General features: G+C 55.8%; 1 protein-coding gene across 1 annotated transcript; it reads left to right on the top strand.

Annotated features, from left to right (window-relative positions):
- The first annotated feature begins 373 nt into the window (after window positions 1-373).
- Window positions 374-26,150, top strand: LOC120399386. Its single transcript, XM_039527590.1, has 13 exons — window positions 374-560; window positions 1,005-1,391; window positions 2,875-3,001; window positions 4,732-4,845; window positions 7,048-7,161; window positions 7,816-9,148; window positions 12,630-12,903; window positions 16,186-16,587; window positions 17,103-17,229; window positions 17,892-18,005; window positions 20,120-20,233; window positions 20,660-20,785; window positions 24,802-26,150. Exons 1-13 carry the CDS (start codon window positions 537-539, stop codon window positions 25,515-25,517), a joined length of 3,972 nt encoding a protein of 1,323 aa, XP_039383524.1. The 5' UTR covers window positions 374-536; the 3' UTR covers window positions 25,518-26,150.
- Window positions 26,151-27,039: the final 889 nt, after the last annotated feature.

Here is a 27,039-nt window from a genome sequence, read left to right as displayed (position 1 = left end):
TCTTATGTTCTGGTCCCAGACCTGGTTTCCTGGGGGACAATTTGCTACTGGCTGGAATCCCCCCCCGGACAAGGCACCCCCCGGAGAGAGCTCGGGGTCACCCCAGGTGGGGCCCATGGCACTGGCTAGCGGCGGGGGGTCAGTGCTTTGTCCCACTCGGGTGCCGTGGACTAGGGGCAAGTGCCCCCCCCCCATTGCCGTCCTCAGCTCTCTGGCTGGCGGGGGCCGCCGGGCTCTGAGGACACGGGGATGGGCGGGTCCCCCGGGGGCGGAGCCTGGTCTCGCCCGGTGACAGCGGGGAAAGGGAGGCGATTCCCGCCGCCAGGGGCCGCTGCCGCCCCGCTCCGCCCCGCCGCTCCCGGCCCCGCAGCCAGGCCGCGGCTCCCTCCCTCCCGGCTGCGCTCGCTCTGCTCCGCCCGGCAGCGGGGCCGGCCCGTGGCGAGGCGGCGCCGGGACCCTGCCCAGCCCGGAGCGGGAGCGGAGCTCGGCCGGGCCGGGCCCGCTGGAGAAGCCCCGCCCGCCTCCCCGGGGGGGCCATGGCCGAGCGGGCCGCTGCCCAGGTGAGGCCCGGCGGGCGGGAGCCTCGGGCCCCGGGAGCTTCTCCCCGCCCGGCCCGGCCTGGGCCCCGGGAGCCGGGCCGCGGGGGGCGCGGGGCTGCCCGGCCGGGCGGGGGGTCCCGGGGATCGGGCGGGGGGCTCCGGGCTCGCTCCGGGGTGAAAGCGAGACCCCGGCCCGGCGCCGCTGGGGTGTGAGCCCTGCGGGACCCGGCATCGCCCCCCTGGGGTGTTTCCCTCCTGCTGCCTCAGGCTCCTCCTCCGGCCCCAGCTTCCCGCCCTCGGCTCGAGTAGAGCCGGTGTGTGCTCCGGGCTTCGCTCCCGTCATGCCGCCTTGGAAAGCCCCTTTCTCCGGGGCCATCGCTGGGGAACGGTCCCGCCTTTCCCTGCCTCTGACCCGTTAGCTGGGACCGTGCCCCCAGCCTCAGCTTGGTGTCTTGTCCCGAACAGGCTCCGGCCACCCCGCGCCCCGTGTCTGTGCCGCCCCGCCCCGCTTCTGAAGGGCCCCCCCGGGGAGAGAGCCCGCTGGACGCTGCGGCGGTTCCCCTCCCTGTCCCGGCTGCCATCCAGGCCCTGGAGAGGAAGCTGGACTCTCACGCCGCCCGGTTACTGAGTCTGGAGGGGAGAACAGGGATGTCCGAGAAGAAACTAATAGGCTGTGAGAAGACAGCGGTGGAGTTCGGGAACCAGCTGGAGAGTAAGTGGGCGGCGCTGGGAACTCTGATCCAGGAGTACGGGCTGCTGCAGAGGAGGCTGGAGAACATGGAGAACCTGCTGAAGAACAGGAACTTCTGGATCCTGAGGCTCCCCCCAGGCACTAAGGGGGAAGTCCCCAAGGTAGCTATCTGCTGTCTAGGGACCTCCGTTGTCCCATCACTGTAGTATCTGGGGCCTAAATACCTTTGAGGATCTAGGCCTCAAGTGCAAATATCCCAGCTCTCGATGAGGAGCAGAAGTAAAGTTGGTGCCGGGTCACCTTTTGACAGGATCTGTAATATTCCCATGATCTCTGCACCACCCTGAAACAGTCTGATTTAGGAGCGTGGTGGTGTGAGGTAAACACCTGCCTAGTGTTTGATTGATGGACCTGGTTTATCGTTCTCTGCCCTTACTCTCATGATCTCCAAAATGCTTTTCCAATCTGGCTGCATACTTACTGACAGTCAGCTGGGCTTCCCGCTTTGCCATTTGCTGGGCCTCAGACAGAGCAAGCCACAAAGCATCCAGCAGAGAACGTAAGAATGGCCACACTGTGTCAGACCAATGATCCTTCTGGCCCAGTGTCCTGTACTCCAACAAGCGGCTGGTGCCAGATGCTTCAGAGGGAGTGAACAGCACAGGGCATTTAATTGAGTCATCCAGTCCCAGCTTCTAGCAGTCAGAAGCTAGGGACTCCCAGAGCATGGGGTTGCGTCTCTGACCATCTCGGCTAATAGCCATTGATGGACCCATGAATGTACCCAAGAGATGCCGAGATAGTGGGCCCGTTGTGTGGGAGCAGTGCCATAGCTTCTCCACTGAATGGTGCAAGGGAACTGGGTAATTGTGGGCAGATATATAAATGCCGCAGTTTGTTTTAGGCCAAGGCAGCTTTATCTAGCTTTCCAGCTTTCCTGGTCTCCAGTGGGGCACAGTTTAAACCAGGTGTAACCTGTCATGAGGAGCAGAAAGAGGTAGCCTAGAAGGGGAAGTCTCCTTTACATGTGTATAGCACCTTTCAGCTGGGTTGTCAGCACATTAAAGTGCTGGGGAAGCAGCATTATCCCCATTGTACGTATGGGGAAACAGGGGCACAGGATGGTCAAGGGAGTTGGGATGGATCACTTGATGATTACCTGGTGTGTTCATTCCCTCTGAAACACCTGGCACTGGCCACTGTCGGATGACAGGATACTGGGCTAGATGGACCATTGGTCTGACCCAGTATGTTCTTACGAGACTGCATGGCAGTATCAGAGCTGAGGTTAGATCCCAAGCCTGCTAACTTGAGTTTTCCTTCCCTACCACTAGGCCATACTCCTTCCCATTAATCCTCACTGGTAAGGATCAAAGAGTAAATCCTCTCCTTATCCATTCCTGGTCTCCTCTGGCAAGAATGCCAGCAAGGGTACCAGTTCATGCCATTTGTGAAGTGGCTGCCTGTCTGAGGAGAACTAGCTCGACACATTTCATGTGTATTACCAAACAGCTGGTGGGACGTGCTGGGTGTTGATGGCTGGGCAGGCACTGACAGTGACCTTTTAATATAAGGTAAAAAGCAAGGTGTGTGCAGATGGGATGGCAGCGGAAAGTGCTGTGTGTGTAATGCTTGTGATTTCAGGTCCCGGTTATGTTTGAAGACATCTCAGTCCACTTCTCCAGGGAGGAGTGGGAGAATTTAGAAGAATGGCAGAAGGAGCTTTACAAGAACTTGATGAAAGACAGCTATGACTCTTTGATCTCCCTGGGTAAAGATCAGATTTCACATATTGATGAGAAGCTGTGAGCTTAGCAAAGTGTCAGGTTGCCAGGTTCACTGACTAAAGCTTAGGCCTAGCCTGAGCCTAGGGTGATGAAAGAAAGATGGGGACAGCCCCACCCTCAGCTAGTTCTTCCTAGTTTTTCCCCTTGGTGAGCTGCATAAATAAATAGGGAGTGACAGCTCCTTTGGTTTCTGGTGAATGATCATGTAGGTCCCACAGAGCCTTTGATGGGTGGTCAGTTCCACCCATCCTCCATTGGAAAGGAGCCTGGAAAACACACAGCCCTGGCTCTGATACCTTCAACTAACGTCCTGTTTGTTTATTTTCAGGTTGCATTTATTCATGCATGTGTTTTGCTCCGGCATGGAAAAACCTGTGCTAGTCTGTGTGCAGGGTTTATGTGCCACTGCCTTCTTGAAAGGGTGTTTCTTGAATCAAAGCTGCATAGATTATAGTGGTAGCCTCTAGCAGTTTAACATTATGTTCCATGTTTATTACTAATACCATTTAAAACCGTACACACGCGTGCACACACACGCAGGTTTTAGAGGAGATTGTATTTTGAGTCAAGGGAGCGGCTGTTTTCCCCCCAATATAGTAATTAACGAGCAATAAACCAAAACGATATTTTAATTTCTACTGGCTCAGAAACATGCAATTATATAAACCATTCTATGTCTTCCCTCCCCATATCGCTTCCCTGGCCTGGCCTGGCCTTGCCTTTGAAATGGACTCTGGCCTTTCTACAGGTTTGTCAATGGACAAGGGGATTATATGGTGCAGTGAAGAAGTCTTCAAATTGCATCATTTCTGGGAACCCCGCACCCCTTCTAGGAGTTACAATCCTGCTCCTACCAGCACTTTAATGTACCTTCTTGTATGGTCTTACTCAGGGGTGGGCAAACTTTTTGGCCCAAGGGCCACATCGGGGTTATGCAACTGTATGGAGAGCCGGGTAGGGAAGGCTGTGACTCCCCTAACAGCCTGGCCCCTGCCCCCTATCTGCCCCCTCCCACATCCTGCCCCCTGACTGCCCCCCTCAGAACCAACGATACATCCAACCCCCCCTGCTCCTTGACCCCGACCACCACCCCCCAGGACCCCACCCCCCATCCAACCTCCCCTGCTCCCTGTCCCCTAACTGTCCCCACCGAACCCCTGACCCAGCCAACCCCCTTGCTCCCCGTCCCCTGACTGCCCTGACCCCTAGCCACACCCCTTCCCCCTGACAGGCTCCCCGGGTCTCCCACGCCTATCCAGCCCTGTTCCCCATCCCCTGACCGCCCCCAGCCCAGAACCTCCTCCCCATCCAACCACTCCCTGCCCCCTTACCCAACCCCCCAGCTCCCTGCCCCCTTACCATGCCGCTCAGAGCAGCAGGAGCTTGCAGCCCCGCCCGGCGCCAGCCACGCCGCCCGGCAGGAGCAGTGGGCCAGAGCACTGGTGGCGCGGCGAAATGAGGCTGTGGGGGAGGGGCGACAGCAGGGGAGGGGCCGGGGACTAGCCTCCCCGGGTGCAGGACGGATGTGGCCCCGGGGGCTGTAGTTTGCTCACCTCTGGTCTTAGTTAACATTAGAATCTGTTCAGATCGCTCTCTTCCTTCTGGTGAGAAACAGAGGCTGTGGGGCTTGGTTTAGACTTTTTAAAAATTCTGCCAGGTGCCTAGTGAATATTAATCAGACACTTTGTCTTTTAATGTCTTTTTCCATGAACAGACTGTGCCATCTCCAAACCTGACGTCCTATCACCGACTGATCAGGAGGAAGAACCAGGTGTCGGGGTGCAGGGAAATCTGGAGGAGAGAGGAATCCCTGTGGGTCCCAGCACTGGTGAGTAATAGATCTGAAACGGACAGTGCTTTGTCAATTGACTAATTATATCTTCAGATTAAAAGATCACTAGCCAACAGTTTGCTTTCTTCAGCCTTTGTAAACTTACCAGTCGAAGGACTAAACTCTCTCGAAGAACTTGCATGGTGCCCCTCACTGTGTGTTTACCTGGTATCTCACCTTCCACTTCAACTTTCTTTTTGTGTAAACATATATATGATGTGGTTTCAGTGCTCCTGGAAGAGGCTAGATTGACAGCCCAGGACTCCACATTTGTCCTGTTTATTCATTTTATTTACGTAGCTAAAAATCGAATAAACCCTTTGGTAGCTCCTGCTGTTTCCGACAGGATCCCCTTGCCCGTGGATTTCTGTTGCCCTTGTCTCTGAGAGTTGTCACTCTTGGAATCTCCGCCGATCTCATTCCCAGCCGACTGTGAATCTAACCCTCTGAGTCCTCAGCATTCTGGGCATTCCACACGTCTGGTCCCTACAGTTTCCCTTTGTCCTATCTGGAGCCTTCTTAATGTCCCTGCCCATGTCCATTCAGTGCAGGCCTCACCCCAGCAAAGGTCTGAGATCCAGTTTTAATTTCTCAGAGACAGTTTAAAAAACAAAGCAATGTTTCTCCTATGTGTGAACAACAGTGTTTTACATTTATTAAGGGCCTTTCATCCAACAGCCGTCACAAACTACATGTGCACAGCACCACTGAAATGCAGCCACCTCTGGGATGGAATGCCATAACGACCACGTTGCATGCTTGACAGAAGTAGTAGAGAGAGGATACTTGGGCTAAGGATGAGTACTCCTGAGGAATGTGTCTGAGCTCCTACCATCTTCAGAGAGCACCTCTATTTTTAAGGTCTTCTCTGAAATACCTTCCGCAGAACCCACCCACCCACGTACATTGTAAACAGCATGAGGCTCCATTTCTCTATGTGAGAAGGATTAAGAGCTCAACTGACTCTCCTGGGATTTGAACCTGTGGTTCCAGAGTGTTTGGGTATTTCAGATCTGATTCTAAGCCAGGGGTCGGCAACCTTTCAGAAGTGCTGTGCCGAGTTTTCATTTATTCACTCTAATTTAAGGTTCCGTGTGCCAGTAATACATTTTAACATTTGTAGAAGGTCTCTTTCTATAAGTCTGTAATATATAACTAAACTATTGTATGTAAAGTAAATAAGGTTTTTAAAATGTTTAAGGAGCGTCATTTAAAATTAAATTAAAATGCAGAGCCCCCCGGACCGGTGGTCAGGACCTGGGCAGTGAGAGTGCCACTGAAAATCAGCTTGCGTGCCGCCTTCGGCACCCGTGCCATAGGTTGCCTACCCCTGTTCTAAGCCATCGCCTCTCATATGAGCTCACAGGAATGAGTGTGATAGAAGGAGCTAGTTAACATGGCCAAAAAGGCATGAATAAAAAAGTTTCCAAAGCTGAAGGAATGTACCTGATACCAAAGCATCCCATGGTTTGCAGTCAGTTTTGAAATCTGTTATAAAGTGTGCAGTGGTTTCTGTGGCTTAGTGGATCAGATTCAGGACTGGGACTCGGGAGGCTGGAATTCTCTTCCTGGTACACCACTGCCTTCCTTTGTGGCCTGAGGCAAGCCAGGTCATCCTCCTGGTGCCTTCGAAGTGGATGTGTATGAGAGGATAATAATGTGTACCCATCTTGGTACAGCACTTTGAGCCTTCTGCATGAAAAATAATATGCAAGTATTACTTTTAGTCTGGAGAGGAGAAGACTGAGAGGGGACATGATAACAGTTTTCAAGTACATAAAAGGTTGTTACAAGGAGGAGGGAGAAGAATTGTTCTTCTTAACCTCTGAGGACAGGACAAGAAGCAATGGGCTTAAATTGCAGCAAGGGAGGTTTAGGTTGGACATTAGGAAAAACTTCCTGTCAGGGTGGTTAAGCACTGGAATAAATTGCCTAGGGAGGTTGTGGAATCTCAGTCATCGGAGATTTTTAAGAGCAGGTTGGACAAACACCTGTCAGGGATGGTCTAGATAATACTTAGCCCTGCCGTGAGGGCAGGGGACTGGACCAGAGACCTCTCGAGGTCCCTTCCAGTTCTGTGATTCTGTGAAGCATTATAATTGCATTAGAAAGGTATATGCAAATCTGTGTTTGCACAGAACCTAGCAGGATGGGCTGCTAGGTGTTACAGCAATAAAATAACTCTGTTTACATGAACAGACTCTCCAGTTTCGACACCTGACGTTTTATCCCAGGTTAAACAAGAGGAGGGATCGTGCAGCAGAGATCAGCAAGAATTGGAAGAGAGAGAAATCCCTGCGGATCCCAGCCTGTGTGAGTTACAGAGTAACAGACTTCGTAAACTGGGACAGAAGTTAAATGAGAGTCTCCAGCAAATCTGTTATGGGTATCACACTGAGCAGGTGTGCGTGTGGGGGTGGGGGGAGATAGTTAGCACTTCCACAGCTCTTCTTTTATCCATAGGGACTTGGAAAAGGTGGGAAAATGCCATTATTCCCATTTTACAGACTGGGAGACTGAAGCACAAAAGGGACTTGCCCGAGGACATGCAGAGTCAGTGCTCAGTAGACTGGGGTCTCTGCCAGCTCCGAAATGTCAGCCCTGTGCCTTAGCCTGACCCGTGTGACGTTATTGATCAGTGCTGGGCTCTGGACTGGAGAAGGGGAGAGCTGAAACAGTCACTGTAGTATATCAGCTGCCCCTGTGAATCTGGCTGGTTGGGTAATTCAGCACGCGTTTGGGTTCGGGCAGCAGGTCGTGGCAGCGTTGGGCCAGCTGCCAGCCCAAGCCCCTGGAGTAACTTCATTAGCTGTCAGGAAGTAGGAAGCTCTTGTATTTGCTATGCCCAGCACAGGGGACGTGATCACATGTATTAAGCGAATGCATTCCCAGTGGTTTCTTACAGCCCAGCTAGATGAAATGGGGAAAAATAAAACCAGTGCTGGATTCTGTTCTGTTTTGTTGCAGCAGGTGATGGGCTTGTGATCAAAACAGAGGAGGGGCCTGTCGGGGAAGGCCACAACAGCCCAGAGCCACGTGGAGTGCAATTGGGGACATGCAGAGAGAGCGAGGGGCGGGCTCCCGAGTGGGGAGCACCCTGTGAGAGTCTGCCTGGCCCAGTGATGCATCTGAGGAGCGACCTGGGGCAGCCCAACGAATGCAGCGGGGGCCAGAATGAAATTGCTGAGCCCCAGGGCGGCAGCGCCGTCCCCCGGCTCAGCCAGCCTGCGGAGAGGCCCTTTCATTGCCTGCAGTGTGGCAAGAGCTTCACCCGGAAAGACACCCTGCTGTCCCACCAGCGCACCCACACCGGGGAGCGGCCCTACGCCTGCGCCCAGTGTGGCAAGACCTTTGCACAGCAGTCCAAACTCAGCAGCCACCGCCGCACCCACACGGGCGAGCGCCCCTACGCCTGCACCCAGTGTGCCAAGACCTTTGGCCGCAAGGAGCACTACACCCAGCACCAGAGGACCCACACGGAGGAGCGGCCCTTCATCTGCAGCCAGTGCGGGAAGAGCTTCCGCAGGTACTTCAACCTGACAGTGCACCAGCGCACCCACACCGGGGAGCGCCCCTACCCGTGCGCCCAGTGCGGCCGCCGCTTCAGCCGCAAGGAGCACTTCCTGCTGCACCAGCGCATCCACACCGGGGAGCGCCCCTACCAGTGCAGCCAGTGCAACAAAAGCTTCATCCACCAGTCGCGGCTCAACTACCACGCCCGCATCCACTCGGGGGAGCGGCCCTATGCCTGCGCCCAGTGTGCCAAGCGCTTTGCCGAACCCTCCAAGCTGGCAGTGCATTACCGAGTTCACACGGGCGAGCAGCCCTACTCCTGCCTCCAGTGTGGCAAGAGCTTCGGCTTGAAGAAAAGCCTCGTCGTCCACCAGCGGAGCCATGCCCAGGAGCGGCCCTACCAGTGCTCCGAATGCGGTATCCACTTCATCTGCCAGTCCTACCTCGTCCGGCACCAGCTGGTCCACACCGGGGAGCGCCCCTACAAATGCACCGAGTGCGGCAAAAGCTACAGCCGCAAGGAGCACCTGCAGAACCATCGGCGTATCCACACCGGGGAGCGGCCCTTCCAGTGTACCGCTTGCGGGAAGAGCTTCATCCAGAAACATCATCTCCTGAAGCACCAGCGCATCCACACTGGGGAGCGCCCCTACCAGTGCGGGGAGTGCGGGAGGAGCTTCCGCTGCAAGGAGTCCCTGAAGGATCACGCCAGAGTTCACGGCACAGAGCTGGGTCACCCGCAGGCTGCGCCCAATCCCAGACAGGTACTGAAGATGGGCACTGTGGGGTGAGAATAAATGCTGGTGCTGATGGCATCCCAGTGAACAGGCATTGAGAACAGCAACACGGGAACGCAACAGGAAACGGACAAACCCCAAGCACCTGTCTGTCCCTACGCACCAGGGGAAATTGCACAGTCCACGAGAACCTGTGTGCACTCCCGCCTGTCACAGCCGTGCGACCTGACAAAGAGCACTAGCCACGTGGGTGTGAGGGAGCGTGGCCACATCTTTAAACCAAAAAGCAAGAGCAATTTACCCGCAGGCTGTTTGTGCAGAGGAAGTATTGGCCAAGGGAATGTGGGCTGCCAGTCTGCCTTTCGATACAGGAAAACAACAACTCTTGCTTTACGTTTATAGTTGCATCCCCAGTATCTGAGTTAGAATTGGGAGCCATAGCGTGAAAGCCACATCCCTAAAGAGAACCATGCGGTGGGGTGAGGGAAACGGCTGTGGGGCATGAGGAAGACACGCTGAAGGGAAGAGAAGCTGAGGCACTCACCGAATGAGTGGGGCCAAATGAATCAGTAAATGACGGTGTAAGTTGTATGTTCCAGGCCTGGTGAGCCCATAGTTGCTTGTGAGAGATGAGAAGATGCCAGCAGTCAGTGGTTAGCAAATGGGGGTAACTGGCAAAATGATGTACTTTGGGGGGTTCCCCTGCAATACAGCCTGAGTGGAGATCTTGGCAGGTAAAAACCCTTTCAAGTTACCTTTTAAAAAATGTGTCTCTGTAATTTCAAGCCTGGCCATGTGTTCCCTTAATGGGCTGGGAACTCAAACCCTGTTGTTTTTATTTAATAATAATAATAATGTAATACGTTTAAATTGGGAAACACCCCTAATCACAGCCAAAAAATGGCTGCCTGAGCTCCCAGCCTGTCTATGGAGAAAGCTGTATATAAAACAAGAATAAGGTTTGAAATTTGTATCTACCTTGACACTAGCATGAAAGGCAAAAACAACAGCAAAAAGCCCTATCACTACAAACTCTGGGATTCTGCTGTTCCTACTATCCTTGTGAGTGCTGGAGAACCTGCTCCGGAGCCAGCACTTCGGGTCATCTATTTGCAGAAACGGCATCGTCCTTTATCTCTGGTTTAAAAAGTGGTGTGTTGTCACCATATGGCTTAACGTGTACGGTATGTGTGTGATCTAGAATGGTAATATTACCTCTATGTATGTGTTAAAAATAGTTTTCTAATAATGTTCTTTCACCTTAATAATAAACATTATTTTTAGCAAAGCGGTTCTGTTCCAGCGTTTGGGTCTTCAGCCTCTAGATGGCGCTGTTGGTGCTTAGGTTCTGTGATGAATATTTTTGCTTTGCTGTGTCTGAGCAGTGAGGGGCCCAAGGCAGCTTTGATAGGTGAGGTCAGAGCACAGGCCTGGGAGCAGGGAATTCCTGTCCTCGTGCGGACTCGTTCCCTCTGTGACTTTGGGTAAATCATTTCTCTCTCGCTCCCTCATTTTAACCACTGGGAAACAGAGAATTAGTTTCTGGCCCGCTGTGACGGTTAGTTTGTCGGGTGCTATACAGCCGTGGTTCTCAACCCCTGGGGGTACCTGAACTCATCTAGAGATTTGCCTGGTTTTACAGCAGGTTACATAAAAAGCACTAGTGAAGTCAGTACAAACTAAAACTTCATACAGACAATGACTTGTTTATACTGCTCTATATACTAGACATTGAAATATAAGTACAATATTTATATTCCAGCTGATTTATTTTATAATTATATGGTAAAAATAAGAAAGTCAGCAATTGTTCAGTAATGTGCTGTGACACGTTTGTGTTTTTATGTCTGATTTCGTAAGCAAGTGGTTTTTAAGTGAGGTGAAACTTGGGGCCCACAAGACAGATCCGACTCCTGAAAGGTTTTCTGGAAAGGTTGAGAGCCACTGCTCTAGAGCAACTGAGTAGTAAAACGATCCATCCCTGGAGGGCTGAGCACCCTGAGGATTTGATTCTGATCTTGTGGGTCTTAGGCCAGTGTAGTTTCACGGATTTTGGTGGCATTACCCCTGACTGACACTGGTGTGAGAGACAGGGATCAGGCCACCAGCTTTTATGTAGCTCTTTGCATATTTAAAGCGCTGTACAGACGCTAAGCTACTTCATCCTGGGGCCACTCCTGGAAGGTAGGTGGCTGAGTGTCATTATCCTCATTTTACAGATGGGTGAACTGTGACTGGCCTAAGTGAATCAGTGGAAAAGCCAGGATTCCCCCTCCCAACATTTCCATGGAACAGAGACTTCCTTCTGAGGCAGATACTGGCCCTGTCTCACTTTGTCACACCAGTGTGACTCCACTGGGTGAATTACACCAGCATAGCCTGTGAGGGAGTGTTGAATCAGGTCCACTAGCTACACACCATTATTCTGCTCATAGTGAGAAACTGAGGCACAGGTATCTCCGCTGGCTAGGGATTTATACCATCCTCAACCTCAGGAATCCTAGCACCTGCGGTCAGTGATTTGTCTGCTCCTGTTTTCATCAGAAAGCTCCGCTGTGAGAATGGGCAGCATCCCCCTTTCCCCTCCTCCCCCCGGGGATATGGTGGCTTAGGGCTGCACGAGCGAAATAGAAGACGTGACAGAGCAGTGAGTTATTCCCTGATTGCCAGTCATGTCGGTGCTTCAGTCCAGGCTGTTTATAACAGGAGCTGGGGATTGCTAGAATTCCTGGGCACCCCCCTTCATGGTCAGACAAGTGTATTGGAATAAATGGTTGGTGCTGGGTCTCCCAGGGTATGTCTACTTTGCAATAAAATGGGTTGGCCTGTGTCAGCTGACTCGGGCTTGCGAGGCTATAAAATCGCCATGTTGCCAACTGGGCTCCAGGATGCGGTGAGGGGCCCGGAGCCCAGTCAGCTGCCATGGGCCAGACCAGGGCATTTTATTGCAGTGCAGATGTACCCTGAGGGTCTGATCCTGGAAAGAGCTGGCTGCCCCCAACTCAGTAGGGATGGCGTGAGCACTGATGGGAGCGGGATCAAAGCTTGGCCCTAAGTATCAGTTATTTGTGTATATATTGATTTGCCTTCTTGTTGAGCCTGTCTCCAGGGGCTCCCCGGCCCAGCTTTTCTCTGCAGCCCCAGGGGCTAGAAACCCCCCGTTTCTTTTTCAATGAAAACAGCCTGAGGACGGCAGGAGCTGGGGCTTTGAGAGGAGCCCCCCAGGCCGGGGCTAACAGCCGGAGCGCTGCGCAGGGTGACCAGACAGCAAGTGTGAAAGCTCAGGCCGGGGATGGAGGGAATAGGAGCCGATATAAGAACAAGCCCCGGCTCTAGGGCCTGTCCCGGTAACATCAGGACACCCGGGCTGTGCGCGGGGACGAGGGGCTCTGCCCCCCGAGAGGAGACGGGGGCGGCGCTGCTGTGACTGTCGGTCCCAGGAGAGCGGGGGGCCGAGGGAGCCCCCCAGGCTGGCGGGGCCAGGCGGGTCCCTCCCCCCGCGGATAAAGGACAAGCCCCCGCTGCCGGGAGGCGGGCTCGGAGCTCGCTGCGCCCGTGCCCGGTAGGCGGCACTGCTCGGGCTCGCCGCCCCTGGCGCGCCGGCCGCCCGCGCTCTTCGCAGGACCAACGAGGCGGCGGCGGCGGCGGCGGGTCCCTCCCTCCCTCCGTCCCAGGCTGCACTCGGGCCGCTCCCTCCCCAGCATGGCAGCGGGACCCAGCCCACGCCCCTAGCGAGCCCCGGGCCGGGCCGCTTCCCCCGAGAGCCACCCAGCGCGGGGCCATGGCCGAGTGGGCGCCCGCCCAGGTAAGGCCACGCGGGGCCCGGCCCGGGGCTCGCAGCTCCCGGCAGGACGGGCTGGCCCCGGGGTCGCCCCCCCAGCATTGCCCGGGAGAGCGACCCGGCCCGGCCCCCCCGCTTCCCGCAGCGCCTCGGGGGGCAGAACAGCGGCGGGGGGGGCAGTGGGGTGAGGCCTCTCGGCTTTGGAGGGGCCCTGCCCCGCTCCTTGCCCACGCGGAACAGCGGCCGCGAGGGGCTGACTCGACCCTGCCGGGATCTGAACCTTGGGATCCAGGGTCGCTGGGGACTTCTGGGCCGGCCGGGGCCGCAGCTGAGGCCTGGGAAAGGGCCACGGGGGCAGGAAAGTGGTTTTCAGCTGAGCTGGGGAATCATCAGCGCTACAGACTCGTGCCCAGGTGGCTCGTTCCCTGAAGCACGAGTCCTGGTACATTTCCAGCCTTCTCGGGAGGCTTTTATGCTTCATGGGACTGTCCAGTCCTTTGTTCGTCCTCATGGAGCTCTTGGCTTCACACCCATGTTGTGGCAGGGAGTTCCGCCGGCTTGCGCAATTTTGCTCGCTTAACATAATTCACTTTTCACTTGAATTGACTGTCCCCGTGTTCTTATGATCTGAGAGAAGGTGACTAGGGGTTCCGGAGTGACTGTCTCGAGACCATTCGCTAGTCCGTAGACCTGTATCGTCTCCCGCTCTGCCTATACCAAGCAGCCCCAAGCGTTCCAATCTCTTCCCATAAGGAAGTCTCTTTCAGGCCTCTAATCGTTTGTTGTCCATCTCTAATCCCCTTCTGCTCTGCTTGTTTTCACTGAGAAAGTGACCAGGACCGACCCCAGGAGTCCAGCTGCGGGGGTCCCATTGACTAGTATGATGGTGTGAAAACTAGAGCTGGCGGAAAACACAAATTCAATTTCGCAAAAAAAAAAAAAATTGCGCTTTCAGAATTTATTTTCATTCTGCATCAGAAGGAAACCGGGACCTTTCGAAATGTTCTATGAAAAAACATGAATGAGAGAGTCCCTCTAGAATAGCCAATAGCCCCGTGGTGGGATGTCAGAGACCCCCGTTCAAATCCCTGTTCTAACCATTGGGGTGAGATGCTCTCTGGTTTTGACCAGAAATTCCATCCTAGACCTGGGAAAGCTTCTGGACAAAAGTTTCCTCAAAACAGATCCATTTCTGTGAAAAATTTCAGGTTAGACAAATCAGCATTTTCCAGCGGGAGGAAAATGTTTGTTGATAAATTCCCAGCCCACTAGAACAACAACCTGCTCAGTATTGTTTTGTGTCCTGCTCCTCATGCATCTGACATCGTGCTTGCGTTTTCTGACCACAGCTACATGTTGTTTTGCTAGACTGAACTTTGAATTTCACACAGCGTGCTCAGGAAGCTCAAAATACATCCTCCAGCGTGGGTGACGTTGCGTTTTTCAGCAAGGAATATCGTCTGCCCTTGTGCTGCCCATCCGCCTAGCCTGGAAAGGTCCCTCTTGAGTCTTCTATAGTCCTGACTAACCTGAATTTCTTTTGCCATCATCAGACCTTTGCCCCCTTCTTCCTAGTTAGTAAATATCTTAGTCACTGATCCTAGTGCAGATCCTTGGGGCACCTCACTCTTCACCATTTGCCATGATGGAAAATTAGCCATTCATGCCTAGTCAGGGCCGCCCAGAGAGGGGGCAAGTGGGGCAATTTGCCCCAGGCCCCACAGGGGCCCCGTGAACCCTGGCCCGGTGGCCGTCGGGGTCTTCGGCGGCATTTCGACGGCGAGGGGCCCTTCAGTCGCTACGGGTCTTCGGCAGCATTGCGGTGGTGGGTGGCCCTTCAGTCACTCTGGGTCTTTGGCGGCATTTTGGCGGCGGGTGGCCCTTCAGTGCTGCCGAAGACGTGGAGCGACTGAAGAGCCCCCCGCCATCGAAATGCCCCATGAGCCCTGGCCCGGCAGCAGTCCGGGTCTTCAGCGGCATTTCGGCAGCGGGGGGCCCTTCAGTTGCTCCGGGTCTTCGGCAGCATTGCGGCGGTGGGGGGCCTTTCAGTCGCTCCGGGATTTTGGCGGTGGCCCTTCAGTCGCTCCAGGTCTTTGGCGGCATTTCGGCAGCGGGGGGCCTTTCAGTCGCTCCGGGATTTTGGCGGTGGGGGGGCCCTTCAGTCGCTCTGGGTCTTCGGCAGCATTTCGGCGGTGGGGGGCCCTTCAGTGTGCCGAAGACCCGGAGCGACTGAAGGGCCCCCCACCGCCAAAATGCCGCCGAAGACCCGGACTGCTGCTGGGTGAGTACAAGTGCCACGGCTCTCCTGCTTTGCCCGAGGCCCCTGAATCCTCTGGGCAGCCCTGCTCCTAGTGGCGGTGAAAGGTCAGCCCAAAGCCAGTTAGAGTCCCCAGACTATGGCTTCTACTTTCCTGCTAAACTCTTTGGATCTGTGTTGCCCTCATCCTCCCAACCTGCGCCCTCCTCATTTGATTCGTCGTCTGTTGTGTCCTGTCTCTGCCCTGTAGATTGTGAGCTCACTGGAGCAAAGTCTCTCATTTTTCTGTGCAGCATCTGCCACTGCAGAACCTTGATCCGCGGTTCGGCTTCCTAACTCCCACTGGGATAACAATGACTGGAAAGACTCCCGTTGGTTTCAGCGGGCTTTGGATCAGATCCTAACTGGTGTTACTGGGAGCCAATGGCTATTCCAGCTGCCCCACTGGTGAGCATGGTATAAATCCCTAGCTAGGCTCCACTGAAATAACTGAGCGCAGGACAGGGACAATGTAACATCAGGGAGGTGTTTGTCTGGATGTCTCTCAAGTGCTGCTGCTTTGTTTGTTGTGACTGAAGCTAATTTCTGTTGTCTCCCCTGCACATGCTCCCTTGGCCTGTCGCGCTCTCTTCTCCCCACGCTGGCCTGGCCTGGCCTGGCTGGACATTCCTCTGCAGGGTAGAACGGTGTTGTGGGAGGAGGAATTAGCTACAATAAGAACTGACCTAATTTGCCTCTTTTCCTTGTGGCCTGTGGATTTTCGCCAGTCTCTGCACTTTCTTTCCAGTTGGGGTTGGAAGCCCAAGCAGTGAAGTACAGGGAGGGGGGAAGGGTGGCCTTGCATTTCTAGATTGGCTGGAAACAGGATGCGCTGGAATTCACAGCCGAGAGCTTGAGTTCCTTATTGATCCAGGCCAATTCCCAGCCAGTGAGGTTCAGACCAACACTGGGGTGTTTGGATCCTGAGCCGCATCCTCCCTGTCCCTTTAGCGTTTTGCCACTGAATAAACACGACTTCAGCCGCTGTCGCTCTCTCTCCCTGCAAACAGATTCAGGAATGGAACGTCGAGGCGCAGCATCTGCTGCCTTTGCAGCCGCCGCTGGTCCCCGAGCGCGCTCACATGAGAGAAGCACAGCTGCACACGGCAGAGGCCTCGCTCTGGACTGTGGTGGCTACAGTGCAGGCCATGGAGCGGAAGATCGATCTGCTGGCCACGCGCCTGCTGAGCCTGGAGGGGAGATCTGGGACGGCCGAGAAGAAATTAATAGACTGTGAAAAAACAGCAATGGAGTTCAATAACCAGCTGGAGAGTAAGTGGGCCGTGCTGGGAACTCTGATCCAGGAGTACGGGCTGCTGCAGAGGAGGCTGGAGAACGTGGAGAACCTGCTGAAGAACAGGAACTTCTGGGTCCTGAGACTCCCCCCTGGCACTAAAGGGGAGGTCCCCAAGGTAATGCACTCCCAGCTGGTGCTGAAATGTTCTGTACTATCCCCATGATGTGTAGGTCCTTGTGTTTACTGCTATGGAATGGCTTGGAATGAGGAGGAGTGGGAATGCTGCACAATACGGTGGGTCAGTGTAAGTCCCCTTTCTTTCCTGTGAATCTTTGCATGAAATGGACGTTGGGGGAAGGTGTTGGCTGGGTGGCACTGGAGACCGAAGTCTTCCCGAGCTTCCCTCCATTGCCTCACTGCAACCCTCTCCTGGAAGAACCATTGAACTAGGGCAGTTCAGTCTCCATGGCCCATTCGGTCTTTGGCCTGTTTGCTGAGACTGCCAACAAAGATGTCAGTTGGCACCAAAAGGGATGCTGACTTGGGCTGTGTGGACACTGTTCCCTGGGCGTTGGACTGAGACTGCCAGCTTACACAGGTAGATTTTTAGGGCCCATTGCGATTGTCTGGTGTGAACTCCTGCCTAACGCAGGCCAGTGCTACTGACCTCCCACACGCTTGTGATTGCAGATGCCGGTGACGTTCGTCGACGTGGCTGTCTATTTCTCCGCGGAGGAGTGGAAGAATTTGGAAGACTGGCAGAAGGAGCTGTACAATAACCTGATGAAGGAGAACTATGAATCCTTGAGCTCGCTGGGTAAACATGCGTTTTCACTTGCTTACCGGATGGTGTGTGTGACACCTGTGCAGCCCCAGCCCCCGCTCCAGGCAGAACCCCAGGCCTTTTCATTTCAGCTGGAGCAGTGGCTATACCCTCCCGAAGGCTAGAAATTAGACCTCAGATCCACACGTCCTCCCATTTAATGGGAGAGACTCACCTACCCTGTCGTGGGTCCAACCTGTCCGTCTCCAGGGTTTGTTATATCTGGAGTCGCGCTTGCTGACATCAGGCCTAAAATTGGCCCAGTGCTGATCTTTACTTGTGCACGTTCAGCATGGCCCTGATGAAAAATCTGCTTCGTTAATGCGGAGCCAGGTGAGTAAATGGTACCGGTGGGTGTTGCTTGCCCTGCCTTGGACTGGTTTAAGCTTCTGTAGTTTTATGAATAGGTGAGCGACTTATCATTTGTACTTTGTGAGCTTCTCTCTATGTGGAGATCTCTGAATTTAGAGCACAGCTTACCTTCCGCTGAATGCTTTCCTGGCCCACAGGCTCTTTGCCAATAGCTTTTGCTGCAAAGTTCCCCCCGTCGCCTCCAGTGATGAAAGGGGGTTGGCTTGAAATAAATGAAAAGTCTCTAACAATCGCATGCTGTAAAATGAACCACTGGGTTCCCCCGATATCTTTTCTGTGGACAGACCGTACCCGTTCCAAAGCGGACCCCGAGGCCCGGATTGAACGAAGGGAAGAGGCATGTGTCCAAGATCAGCAGGACTTAAAGGAGAGAGAAATCCCTCCAGAGCCCTGCACAGGTGAGGAATGAGATTCGAGCAAATCAGGGGCAGGGAGTGAAATGCGAATTGCAGCTGATGTGGCCGTATCCCGGTCATGGTATCACTCAGGGTTTTCCTCCAGTCCTGACTTCGTCCACTTCGGCTCTGTTTGGTCTTTTAACCATTCAGGACATCTGGCCGTTGGTGAACCCTTTTACTTGGCTACACTCCTCTGCCTCTCACTGCTCGCTCCTTATCTCTGGTGATGGCTGTACCTCGGGCGCTAGAGCACTTCTCTTGAGGCTTAACTCCTGCTCCGCTTCGCCAGGGGATGTTGTGAAGGCAAAACTGGGTTCAGAAAAGAACTGGATACACTCATGGAGGTCTGGCAGTGGCCATTAGCCAGGAGGGTCCTATGATCTGGGTGTCCCTAAACGTCTGGCTGTCAGAAGTTGAGAGTGGGAGACAGGTGGATCGAGCCTTGTTTTGTTCACTGCTCCTGAAGCTCTGGTATTGGCCACGGTTGGAGGCAGGACGCTGGGCTAGATGGCCCATTGGTCTGACCCAATACATCAGCTCTTACGTAACGGGAAAGCAGTACATTCTAGCTGGTGCGCGTTGAGGCTCGGCGTGAGGGCTCCTGGGTTCTGCTCCTAATTTTGCCACTGACTTGCTGTGGGATATTGAATTTTCAAAAGTGGCCTGATTTTGGGGGTCCCCATTTTTTAGTGCCCAGCTTGAGACCCCTCATACCTGGTTTTCAGAGATGCCGATCACCTGGAGCTCCCATTGACTTCAGATTAATGGATGCTCAGCACCTGGATAATTAATTACTTTAAAGTTAGGCCCCTATTGGAAAGTATAGGTGTAGCCGCTCTGTGCCTCAGTTTCCCCACCTGTGGAAGTGATCAGTGCTTAATACTGAACTACCTCACAGGGAGATTTTGGAGCTTAATGAATTAATATTTCTAAAGCACCTCAGCAGGTCCCGTGTTCCATATAGCTAATGTGAAACAGAACCCAGGAGCAGACTGGAACTGAGGAAGGTCTCACTCTCTGTCGTTACATATATTTACATAAGAATGATCAGACTGCGTCAGACCAATGGTCCATGCAGCCCATTCTCCTGACTCTGACAGTGGCCAGTGCCAGGTGCTTCAGAGGGAAGGAACAAAGCAGGCAATCATCAAGTGATCCATCCTTTGTCGTCCAGTCCCAGCTTCTGGCAGTCAGAGGCGTAGGGACACCCAGAGCGTGGGGCTGTGCCCCCTGATCATCTTGTAATCGCCATTGACGGACCTATCCTCAATCAACGTATCTCATTCTTTTTTTAACCCAGTTACGCTTTTTCCCTTCCCAACATCCCCTGGCGATGCGCTCCACGGGCTGACTGTGCGTGGTGGGAAGGAGTACGGCCTTCCGTTTGTTTTCAGCCTGCTGCCTGTTCATGTATCGGGTGACCCCTAGTTCTTGTGTTACGTGAAGGGGTAAATAACACGTCCCTGTTCGCGTTCTCCACACCAGCCATCGATGTTCTAGATGTCTGTCACAGCCTCCCTTAGTCGTCTCTTCTGAACAGTCCCAGGCTTTGTAGTCTCTCCTATGGAAGCTGTTCCACACCCCTAATCATGTTTGTTGCCCTTTTCTGTCCTTTCTCCAATTCTCATATTCCTTTTTTGAGGTGGGGCGACCAGAACTGCACCCTGTATTCAGTTCATAGTTGGTCACTTTTTTGAGGCCTCCTGGAGAAAGGGGACTTGTAGGGTACGTCTACATTGCAATAAAACACCGTCAGCTGGCCCGGGCTGCAGGGCTATAAAACTGTAGTGTAGACCTCTGGGCTCTGGGACCGTGGGAGGGAGAGGATCCCAGGCCCTAGGCCAGGTCAGCTGACATTGGGCCAGCTGCGTGTGTGTTACTGCAGAGTAGACACACTCTTAGGAAGGGATTCACCCCTGACTGTAATGTTCCCGCTGATGGCACTTCTACGCATAGCAAGATGATGTGTACCGTATTCACCCCTCGGCCAGGAGCCTGGCTAACACATGCGTGTCTGTTCAGAACATGCCCGGAAACGACATTGCTTTGAGATGGGTGTGAACGATTCAGTGGCTGATACGCGAACAGCTTCTAACTCTCTATCCCTCGAACAGAATCCCTGATGTCAACGCCTGACATCCTGTCCCGGATCAAACAAGAGGAGGGGCCTTTTGTCGGGGAGCAGCAATTCTCGGAGGAGAGAGGAATCCCCACGGACCCCTGCGCAGGTGACTCTTCGATTCAAACAACTTGCAAATAATGAGTGCGGCAAAGAGCAGGAAATTGGGCGTAGCTTCCTCTCAGAAGTCTGCTAGCTCTGTAGCTTTGCTCATCCATTTCATGGGTCTTGTCCTGACACTGACGTGTTGTACGACCTTGGGCAAGTCACTTGAGGCCCAAATTTAGCAACCTCTGACTTTTTTGGAGGGGAAGGGTGAGGAGGCCTCCATTTCCTCCTATTGCCAGCTTCTTCTGATTCTAATCCCTCCTTTTGGTGAGCAGTGTGACCTCCAGGGCACCGTACAGACCTGAATTGCCTCATGCACCTGTTTGCATCCCTTCTGGCTCCCCCCAACGCAGAGCCTGCCCATCAGTTTGAGAGCAGAGTGTTCCGTGGGTATTAGAACATAATGTGTTTCCACTTTCTCCCTCAGGAGCAGACGCTCTGATTTCTGCCCATGACTTTTTATCCTGGATTAAACAAGAGGAGGAGCCCTGTGTCCGGGATTCGTGGGAGCTGGCTGAAAGAGAAATCCTCACTGGCCCTGGCCCTGGCACAGGTGAGCAATGGCTTAAAAGAAGCCAGAACCAGTGAGTAAAGCGCAAAAGTCAGCAGTCCAGGTGCCCTTTGGGAGCTCTGCGGATGGGAAGGTTTGTTCTGTCTTCGTGGCAGACACCAGTTTGTAGATTTTAAGGCCGGAAGGGACTAGTGTGATTGGGTCGTCTGATCTCGTGTATAAGGCCAGTCAAAGAATCTCCCTCCAAGTGATCCTTGCAGAAGCTTCCTGCTAGGTCTAGCGCTGGGCAGCTTCTCTCTTCCTTCGTGCACACAGCCTTTCGCAGAGTCTTCAGCTGGCTGTGGCAGAAGCGGCGTCAGGCTGGGTCTACATCTGAATGTTCTGCAGGCATAGCTGTGTTGGTGAGAAGTGTGAAAAATCCCCCTCCACACACACAACCAACAGAGCTGTGCTATCAAAAGCCCCGTGTAGACACGGTTATGCCGACAAAAAGTCTCTTTGCTGGCATAGCTCATGTCATTTGAGGAACGGGGATCAGCACTACAGCAAAAGGACTCTGGCTGGTATAAGCTACATCTGCACAAAGAGGGTTTGCTGCTCAAGCCGGACAGGGATCCTTTCCTAGCACAGGGACGGACTCCAGGAGCTCAGCGGGTTTAGCTCAGCAAAGAGGACGTGAAGGGGATGACTTGATGACAGGCCGTAAGTACCTACCTGGGGAACAATATCCAGACTCGCAGAGACAGCAGGTCTAACACAACCCAGTGGCTGGAAGCTGAAACTAGACAAGTTCAGACAGGCAACGAGGTGCAGTTGTTAACAGTCAGGGTGGGTTGTGCAGGGGCGGCTCCAGGCCCCAGCACGCCAAGCGTGTGCTTGGGGCGGCAAGCCGCGGGGGGGCGCTCTGCCGGCGCCGCGGGGATGGCAGGCAGGGTGCCTTCGGCGGCTTGCCTGCGGGAGGTCCGCTGGTCCCGCGGCTCCTGGACCTTCCGCAGGCGCGGCTGTGGGAGGTCCCCCGAAGCCGCGGGACCAGCAGACCTCCCGCAGGCGCGCCGCTGGAGGCAGCCTGCCTGCCGTGCTTGGGGCGGCAGAATGCCCAGAGCCGCCCCTGGGGTTGTGGGTGGGTTTTACCAGGGGTTGTGGGGGGTTCTCCAGCACTGACCGTTTTAAATCGAGATGGGATGTTTTTAAAAAAAAAAAAAAAAAAATCTGCTCTAGGATTTTTTAGGGGCAGGTCTCTGTTATACAGGAGGTCAGAGGGGATGATCACAGTGGTCCCTTCTGGTCTCATGCAGACCAGGCCTTCGTCTCCTCTGTACAAGGGGATGCTGCCCAGTTGTTCCCTCTAGTTTTTATGTCCATGTGTGGAATGAATTTTGCTCTGTGCACCAGTGTGGAGGTTGGACTGACACCTTCGTGTCAGTGCACATAACAAAATTCATGTGGGGACGGGGCCGAGGGGTTTGCAGGGTGTGTGTGTGTGTGTGTGTGAAGGGAGGGGCGGGGCTCAGGGCTGGGGCAGAGGGTTGGGGTGCAGGGGTGTGAGGGCTCCGGCTGGGGGTGCCGGGCTCAGGGCTGGGGGAGGGGGTTGGGGTGCAGGGGTGTGAGGGCTGCGGCTGGGGTGCGGGCTCAGGGCTGGGGCAGTGAGTTGGGGTGCAGGGGTGTGAGGGCTCCGGCTGGGGGTGCGGGGCTCAGGGCTGGGGCAGAGGGTTGGGGTGCAGGGGTGTCAGGGCTCCGGCTGGGGGTGCAGGGCTCAGGGCTGGGGCAGAGGGTTGGGGTGCAGGGATGTAGGGCTCTGGGTGGGGGTGCAGGGCTCAGGGCTGGGGCAGAGGGTTGGGGTGCAGGGGTGTGAGGGCTCCGGCTGGGGGTGCAGGGCTCAGGGCTGGGGCAGGGGTTGGGGTGCAGGGATGTGAGGGCTCCGGCTGGGGTGCGGCTCAGGGCTGGGGCTGGGGGTTGGGGTGCAGGGGTGTGAGGGCTCCGGCTGGGGGTGCAGGGCTGGGGCAGGGGGTTGGGGTGCAGGGGTGTGAGGGCTCCGGCTGGGGGTGCAGGGCTGGGGTAGGGGGTTGGGGTGCAGGGGTGTGAGGGCTCTGGCTGGGGTAGGGGGTTGGGGTGCAGGGGTGTGAGGGTTCCGGCTGGGGGTGCAGGGCTGGGGTAGGGGGTTGGGGTGCAGGGGTGTGAGGGCTCCGGCTGGGGGTGCAGGGCTCAGGGCTGAGGCAGAGGGTTGGGGTGCAGGCTCTGGGGTGGGACCAGGGATGAGGGGTTTGGGGTTGCAGGCTGTCCCAGGGCTGCGGTGGGGAAAGAGGACGCCTTTTTCCCTCCCTCCTTCCCCCCAGCCCTCTCTCACCACAGCAGCTTGGGGCCGGGGGAGAGGCACCTCTCCCTGGGGCAGCTCCGGCGAGGCTGGGCTGAGCTGAGGGAGGGGCTCCTCTCCCCCAGCAGCAGCAAGTCCGGGGCAGGTCCACGCTGGGGCAGAGGCATCTCTCCTCGCCACCGCCCTGAGACCCTGCGTGGGGCTTAATAGGCAGCTGCGTGGCCACGCAGCGTAGAGGGGACTTAGATGCTGCCTCCTCTCCCACGCCCGGTCCTAGATGGCCCGGAGCTGATCCCTGCACAGAGCGCAAGCATGGGGCCTAGTGGGGACCTTCCCCCGCTGTTTAGTCCCAGGGCAGGGTTGTGCGGCTCAGGTGGTTAGAGCCTCAGTGATTGTAGCCTTGGAGTCTCGTGGCACATTTCCCCCACCTCCCAGCACCCGTTCAGCTCCATGTGTGCCCGAACTTTGGGAGCCGGCTGCCCCTGGCTAGGAATAGGCATACAGCGGGGAACTTTTGGCTTCAGCCTGCGACTGGTTAACGTGCTCAGCTGTGAAAATACGACGTTGGGTTGGTTGGTTTCGTGGCCGAGTGGCTGGCTTGGTGTTTGCAGTGAGGAGAGCACCTTTGGGTTTTGGTAGCACCTAGAGGCTCTAACTGAGATTGTGCTGGGTGCTGCACGGCCCCGCAGCGAGAGACGGCCCCGCCACCGAGCTCACGAGCGCCATAGACCAGACAGAGAAAATCCCCATTGAACAGATGCGGAACTGAGCTTCAGAGAGACAAATGCCTTGGCTGAGGTGGATGTGACAGAGCTGGGAATGAAACCCAGATCTCCCGAGTGCCAACCCGGTGCCTCTTTGACCGATCTTAGTAATATGCTTAGAGTGGACAATTGACACAAACAATCCCTTCCCAAGCCAGAAACCTTTATTCGCGCTCCACTGTCTGATCGCCACGTGACGGAGGGTCGTCCCACCGCTTAAAGCATGGCTGGAAGGCGCTCAGATGCTCTGGCGATGAGGATGGTGTAAGGACCTGCCCAGAACAGAGTAGAACTGGGACAGAAGATGCTCTCGAGGGAGGGATTTGGGACTCCTGGGTTCTCTCCCTACCCCCAGCCTCTCCTGGCAGGAAGTCGGGGGGGAGTGTACTGTAGGTGTTAGGAGCCGGGACCCGGCTCCCCTGGGCTGTTCAGAGATTGGGAGGCCAGTAGGGACTGTTAGCTCATCCAGCCGGAGGCGAAGTGGTTAACGTTTGCTGAGTTGTTTGAGCTCCTCGGTTGGGAGATGTGCTAGGAGGGGGAAGTACTGTTCTGACACATTCAAACGAACAGGGGGTTTTGCCCCGCTGCCCTGGCCCTGGCCCTGGCCCTGCGAGGACGTGTCGGGAATGATCTGCAAAGCCCTGTTTCCTACGTGGCTGGGACCAGAGGGTGCTTTGGGTGGCGGTGACCCAGTTCTCTCTGGATGAAGTCCACCCCTGAGCCAGTGGCTTGGGTCAATGGGACTTGAATGGTGCTCAGGCCTGGTACTGACCCCCCGTCCCTGTCTCCCGGGGCTGGGGCTGGCCTTCTGCAAACAGCTGGATGTAACCGAGAGAGCTCAAACCCTTCTCGCCGCCGGTCTCCATCCCAGCTTCAGCCTAGCCCAGGCCACTGAGACCCTCGGCTCCGTGGGACCGTGCTGTGGATCGGGGCCCTTTCCCCCAAAGAGCCAGGGATGAGATTCTCTTTCTTTCTTCCGGCAGGCGACGGGCTCATGGTGAAGTCGGAGGAGCAGCGTCACCGCCAGGCAGGCCCGGAAGAGCTGGGGCTGCTGGGGGGGTCTGGGGAGCCGCTGTACCAGGCCCCTGCCTACGGGAGCCAGCGTGGCTCGGTGACACAGCAAGCCGACCCTGGCGAGAACAGACTGGGTAAATCCTTCCGCTCGGACGCCAGCTTCGGCGAGTTCCCAGGCACCTTGACCCCACGGGGAGCCGGCGCGCTGGGGGAGGAGCGGCCGCACGGCTGCGCCGAGTGCGGGAAGAGCTTCAGCGTGAAGAAGAGCCTGAAGATCCACCAGCGGAGCCACGCCAAGGAGCGGCCCTACGCCTGTGGGGAGTGCGGCAAGAGCTTCAACTGCCACTCGGGGCTGGTGCGGCACCAGATGATCCACCGCGGCGAGCGGCCCTACAAGTGCGAGGAGTGCGGGAAGTGCTACAGCCGCAAGGAGCACCTCCAGAACCACCAGCGGCTGCACACCGGCGAGCGGCCCTTCCAGTGCGCCGCCTGTGGCAAGAGCTTCATCCGCAAGCAGAACCTGCTGAAGCACCAGCGCATCCACACCGGGGAGCGGCCCTACCAGTGCGGGGAGTGCGGGAGGAGCTTCCGCTACAAGGAGTCCCTCAAAGACCATCAGCGGGTTCACGGCGCGGAGCTGGGGGCCCCCCCTGGGCTCCCGCCGGCCCTGAGCAGTGGGGACTAGATCCCGGGACTCCGTGGCCTAGACCACATGGCAGCTCGGGACTGGGTCGTAACCGACCGCGAGTTAAATCCAAGGCAGCGAAGTGAAAACCAGTGCCAGAAACGAAGCTTTTACCAAATACGTCCGCGGGGCGCGAGGCAGCCGGGGTGTCTGGCACGTCCTCGGAGGGACCCCCCAGCACGTTTTTCATACCCATCTCCCATCCCCTGGACAAGCCCCTTCCATGCAACCTGCAGAGAGAGCCGGAAAGGCCGGTGCATGCGCCGAACGCTGCTCCCCGCCTCCTCCCGAGTCCCCACTAATGTCCTGCTCCGGTTCTAAACCCCCTCCTGGGGCTCTTCTCTAGAACCCGCTTCCTTTCTCCCGCTCCACACCCACAGCGGCACGATTGTGTGAGAGCCTTCTCCTCTGCAGCTCCTGCCCCCAGAGCCGCCTCTCCCCACATTTCTCCTCCCACTGGATGTAGATTGACTCTTTCTCACCCGTAGCTCTGTGTCCCGCCCTCCTCCCGCCCCCCTCCCCCGTTGTTTTTACATTTTAATTTCATAAGCGTGCAGTTAAACTCTGTCAAGTGTTTGGCGGTGTAGTTTTATATGGCAGATGCAATGCAAAATAAAGTTGTGTTGGGCTGTTCCTGGTGTTGGATCGTTCCTACAGCTAACCCTACGCAGCCGGCCGGCCCCAGGAAATCCTGTGGGAGACCATTGCCAAGAACGCAGCAATCGGGGTTTTTACACTGATGGTGGCCCACCAGGGCCAGTGCACCCTGGCCGGATTCTCGTTTACGCTAAAGCTCTGCTAGCATGAAGGGGCCGGGATAGCTCCACCCACTTTCCAAGCTCCTCTGTGCTGCTGGAGCGGGGGCAGGGCTTCTCATGTAAATGAGGATCGGGCCCCTTTTCTCATCAGAACCCAATGGAAAGTCCCTCCTCGCGGGTTTGCTTCTGCCCACGTTGGGTGCAGCGACAGCGCCACTGGCGTCCGCGGGGGTGGGCTCGTCTGACGGGTGCCACGCTAGGACGGCGCCCCCGCCGGGTCCCCACGAGCTGCCCGCTGGGATCACCGGAGCTGAAACGGACCAGCCGCCAGGCAGAGGCACATGGGAGTGGCTGGTTCTGGCCCTGTCGGGTTGGGCTGATCAGTGGTGTGATTAGAGTCCTCGCATGCTAACCAGGAACTGGGTATTGACCCAGCAACACGCTGCTCCTTTCCCCACGAGCTGGCAGCCCCTGCCCTCCTCTGCCGTTTCCTTATTTGTTAGCCCAGCGGGCGCGAGGAAACGCTCTGTGATCTCCAGTTAGAAGCCTCTTCACCTGCACAGCCCAGTGAGTGCATAGGAGGTCAGTGGTCCCTCGTCCCGGCCTCTGCACGCACAGAGAGGTAGCGGTGAGAGGAAGGCCCTGCTGCTGCTAGCTGCCTGAGATGCAGACTGCAGGGGGAGGGGTTACCACCAATCTCCCGTCCCCCCCCCAGTGCCCAAGAGGTGGTCCAGAGTCTCCGTGGACCTGACCAGCTGACGTGT

This window comes from Mauremys reevesii, linkage group 2, assembly GCF_016161935.1.
Source record: "Mauremys reevesii isolate NIE-2019 linkage group 2, ASM1616193v1, whole genome shotgun sequence".
Classification (NCBI taxonomy): Eukaryota; Metazoa; Chordata; order Testudines; family Geoemydidae; genus Mauremys; species Mauremys reevesii.
Note: the sequence above shows the minus strand (reverse complement) of the source record. Positions and strands in the feature narration are given on the sequence as shown.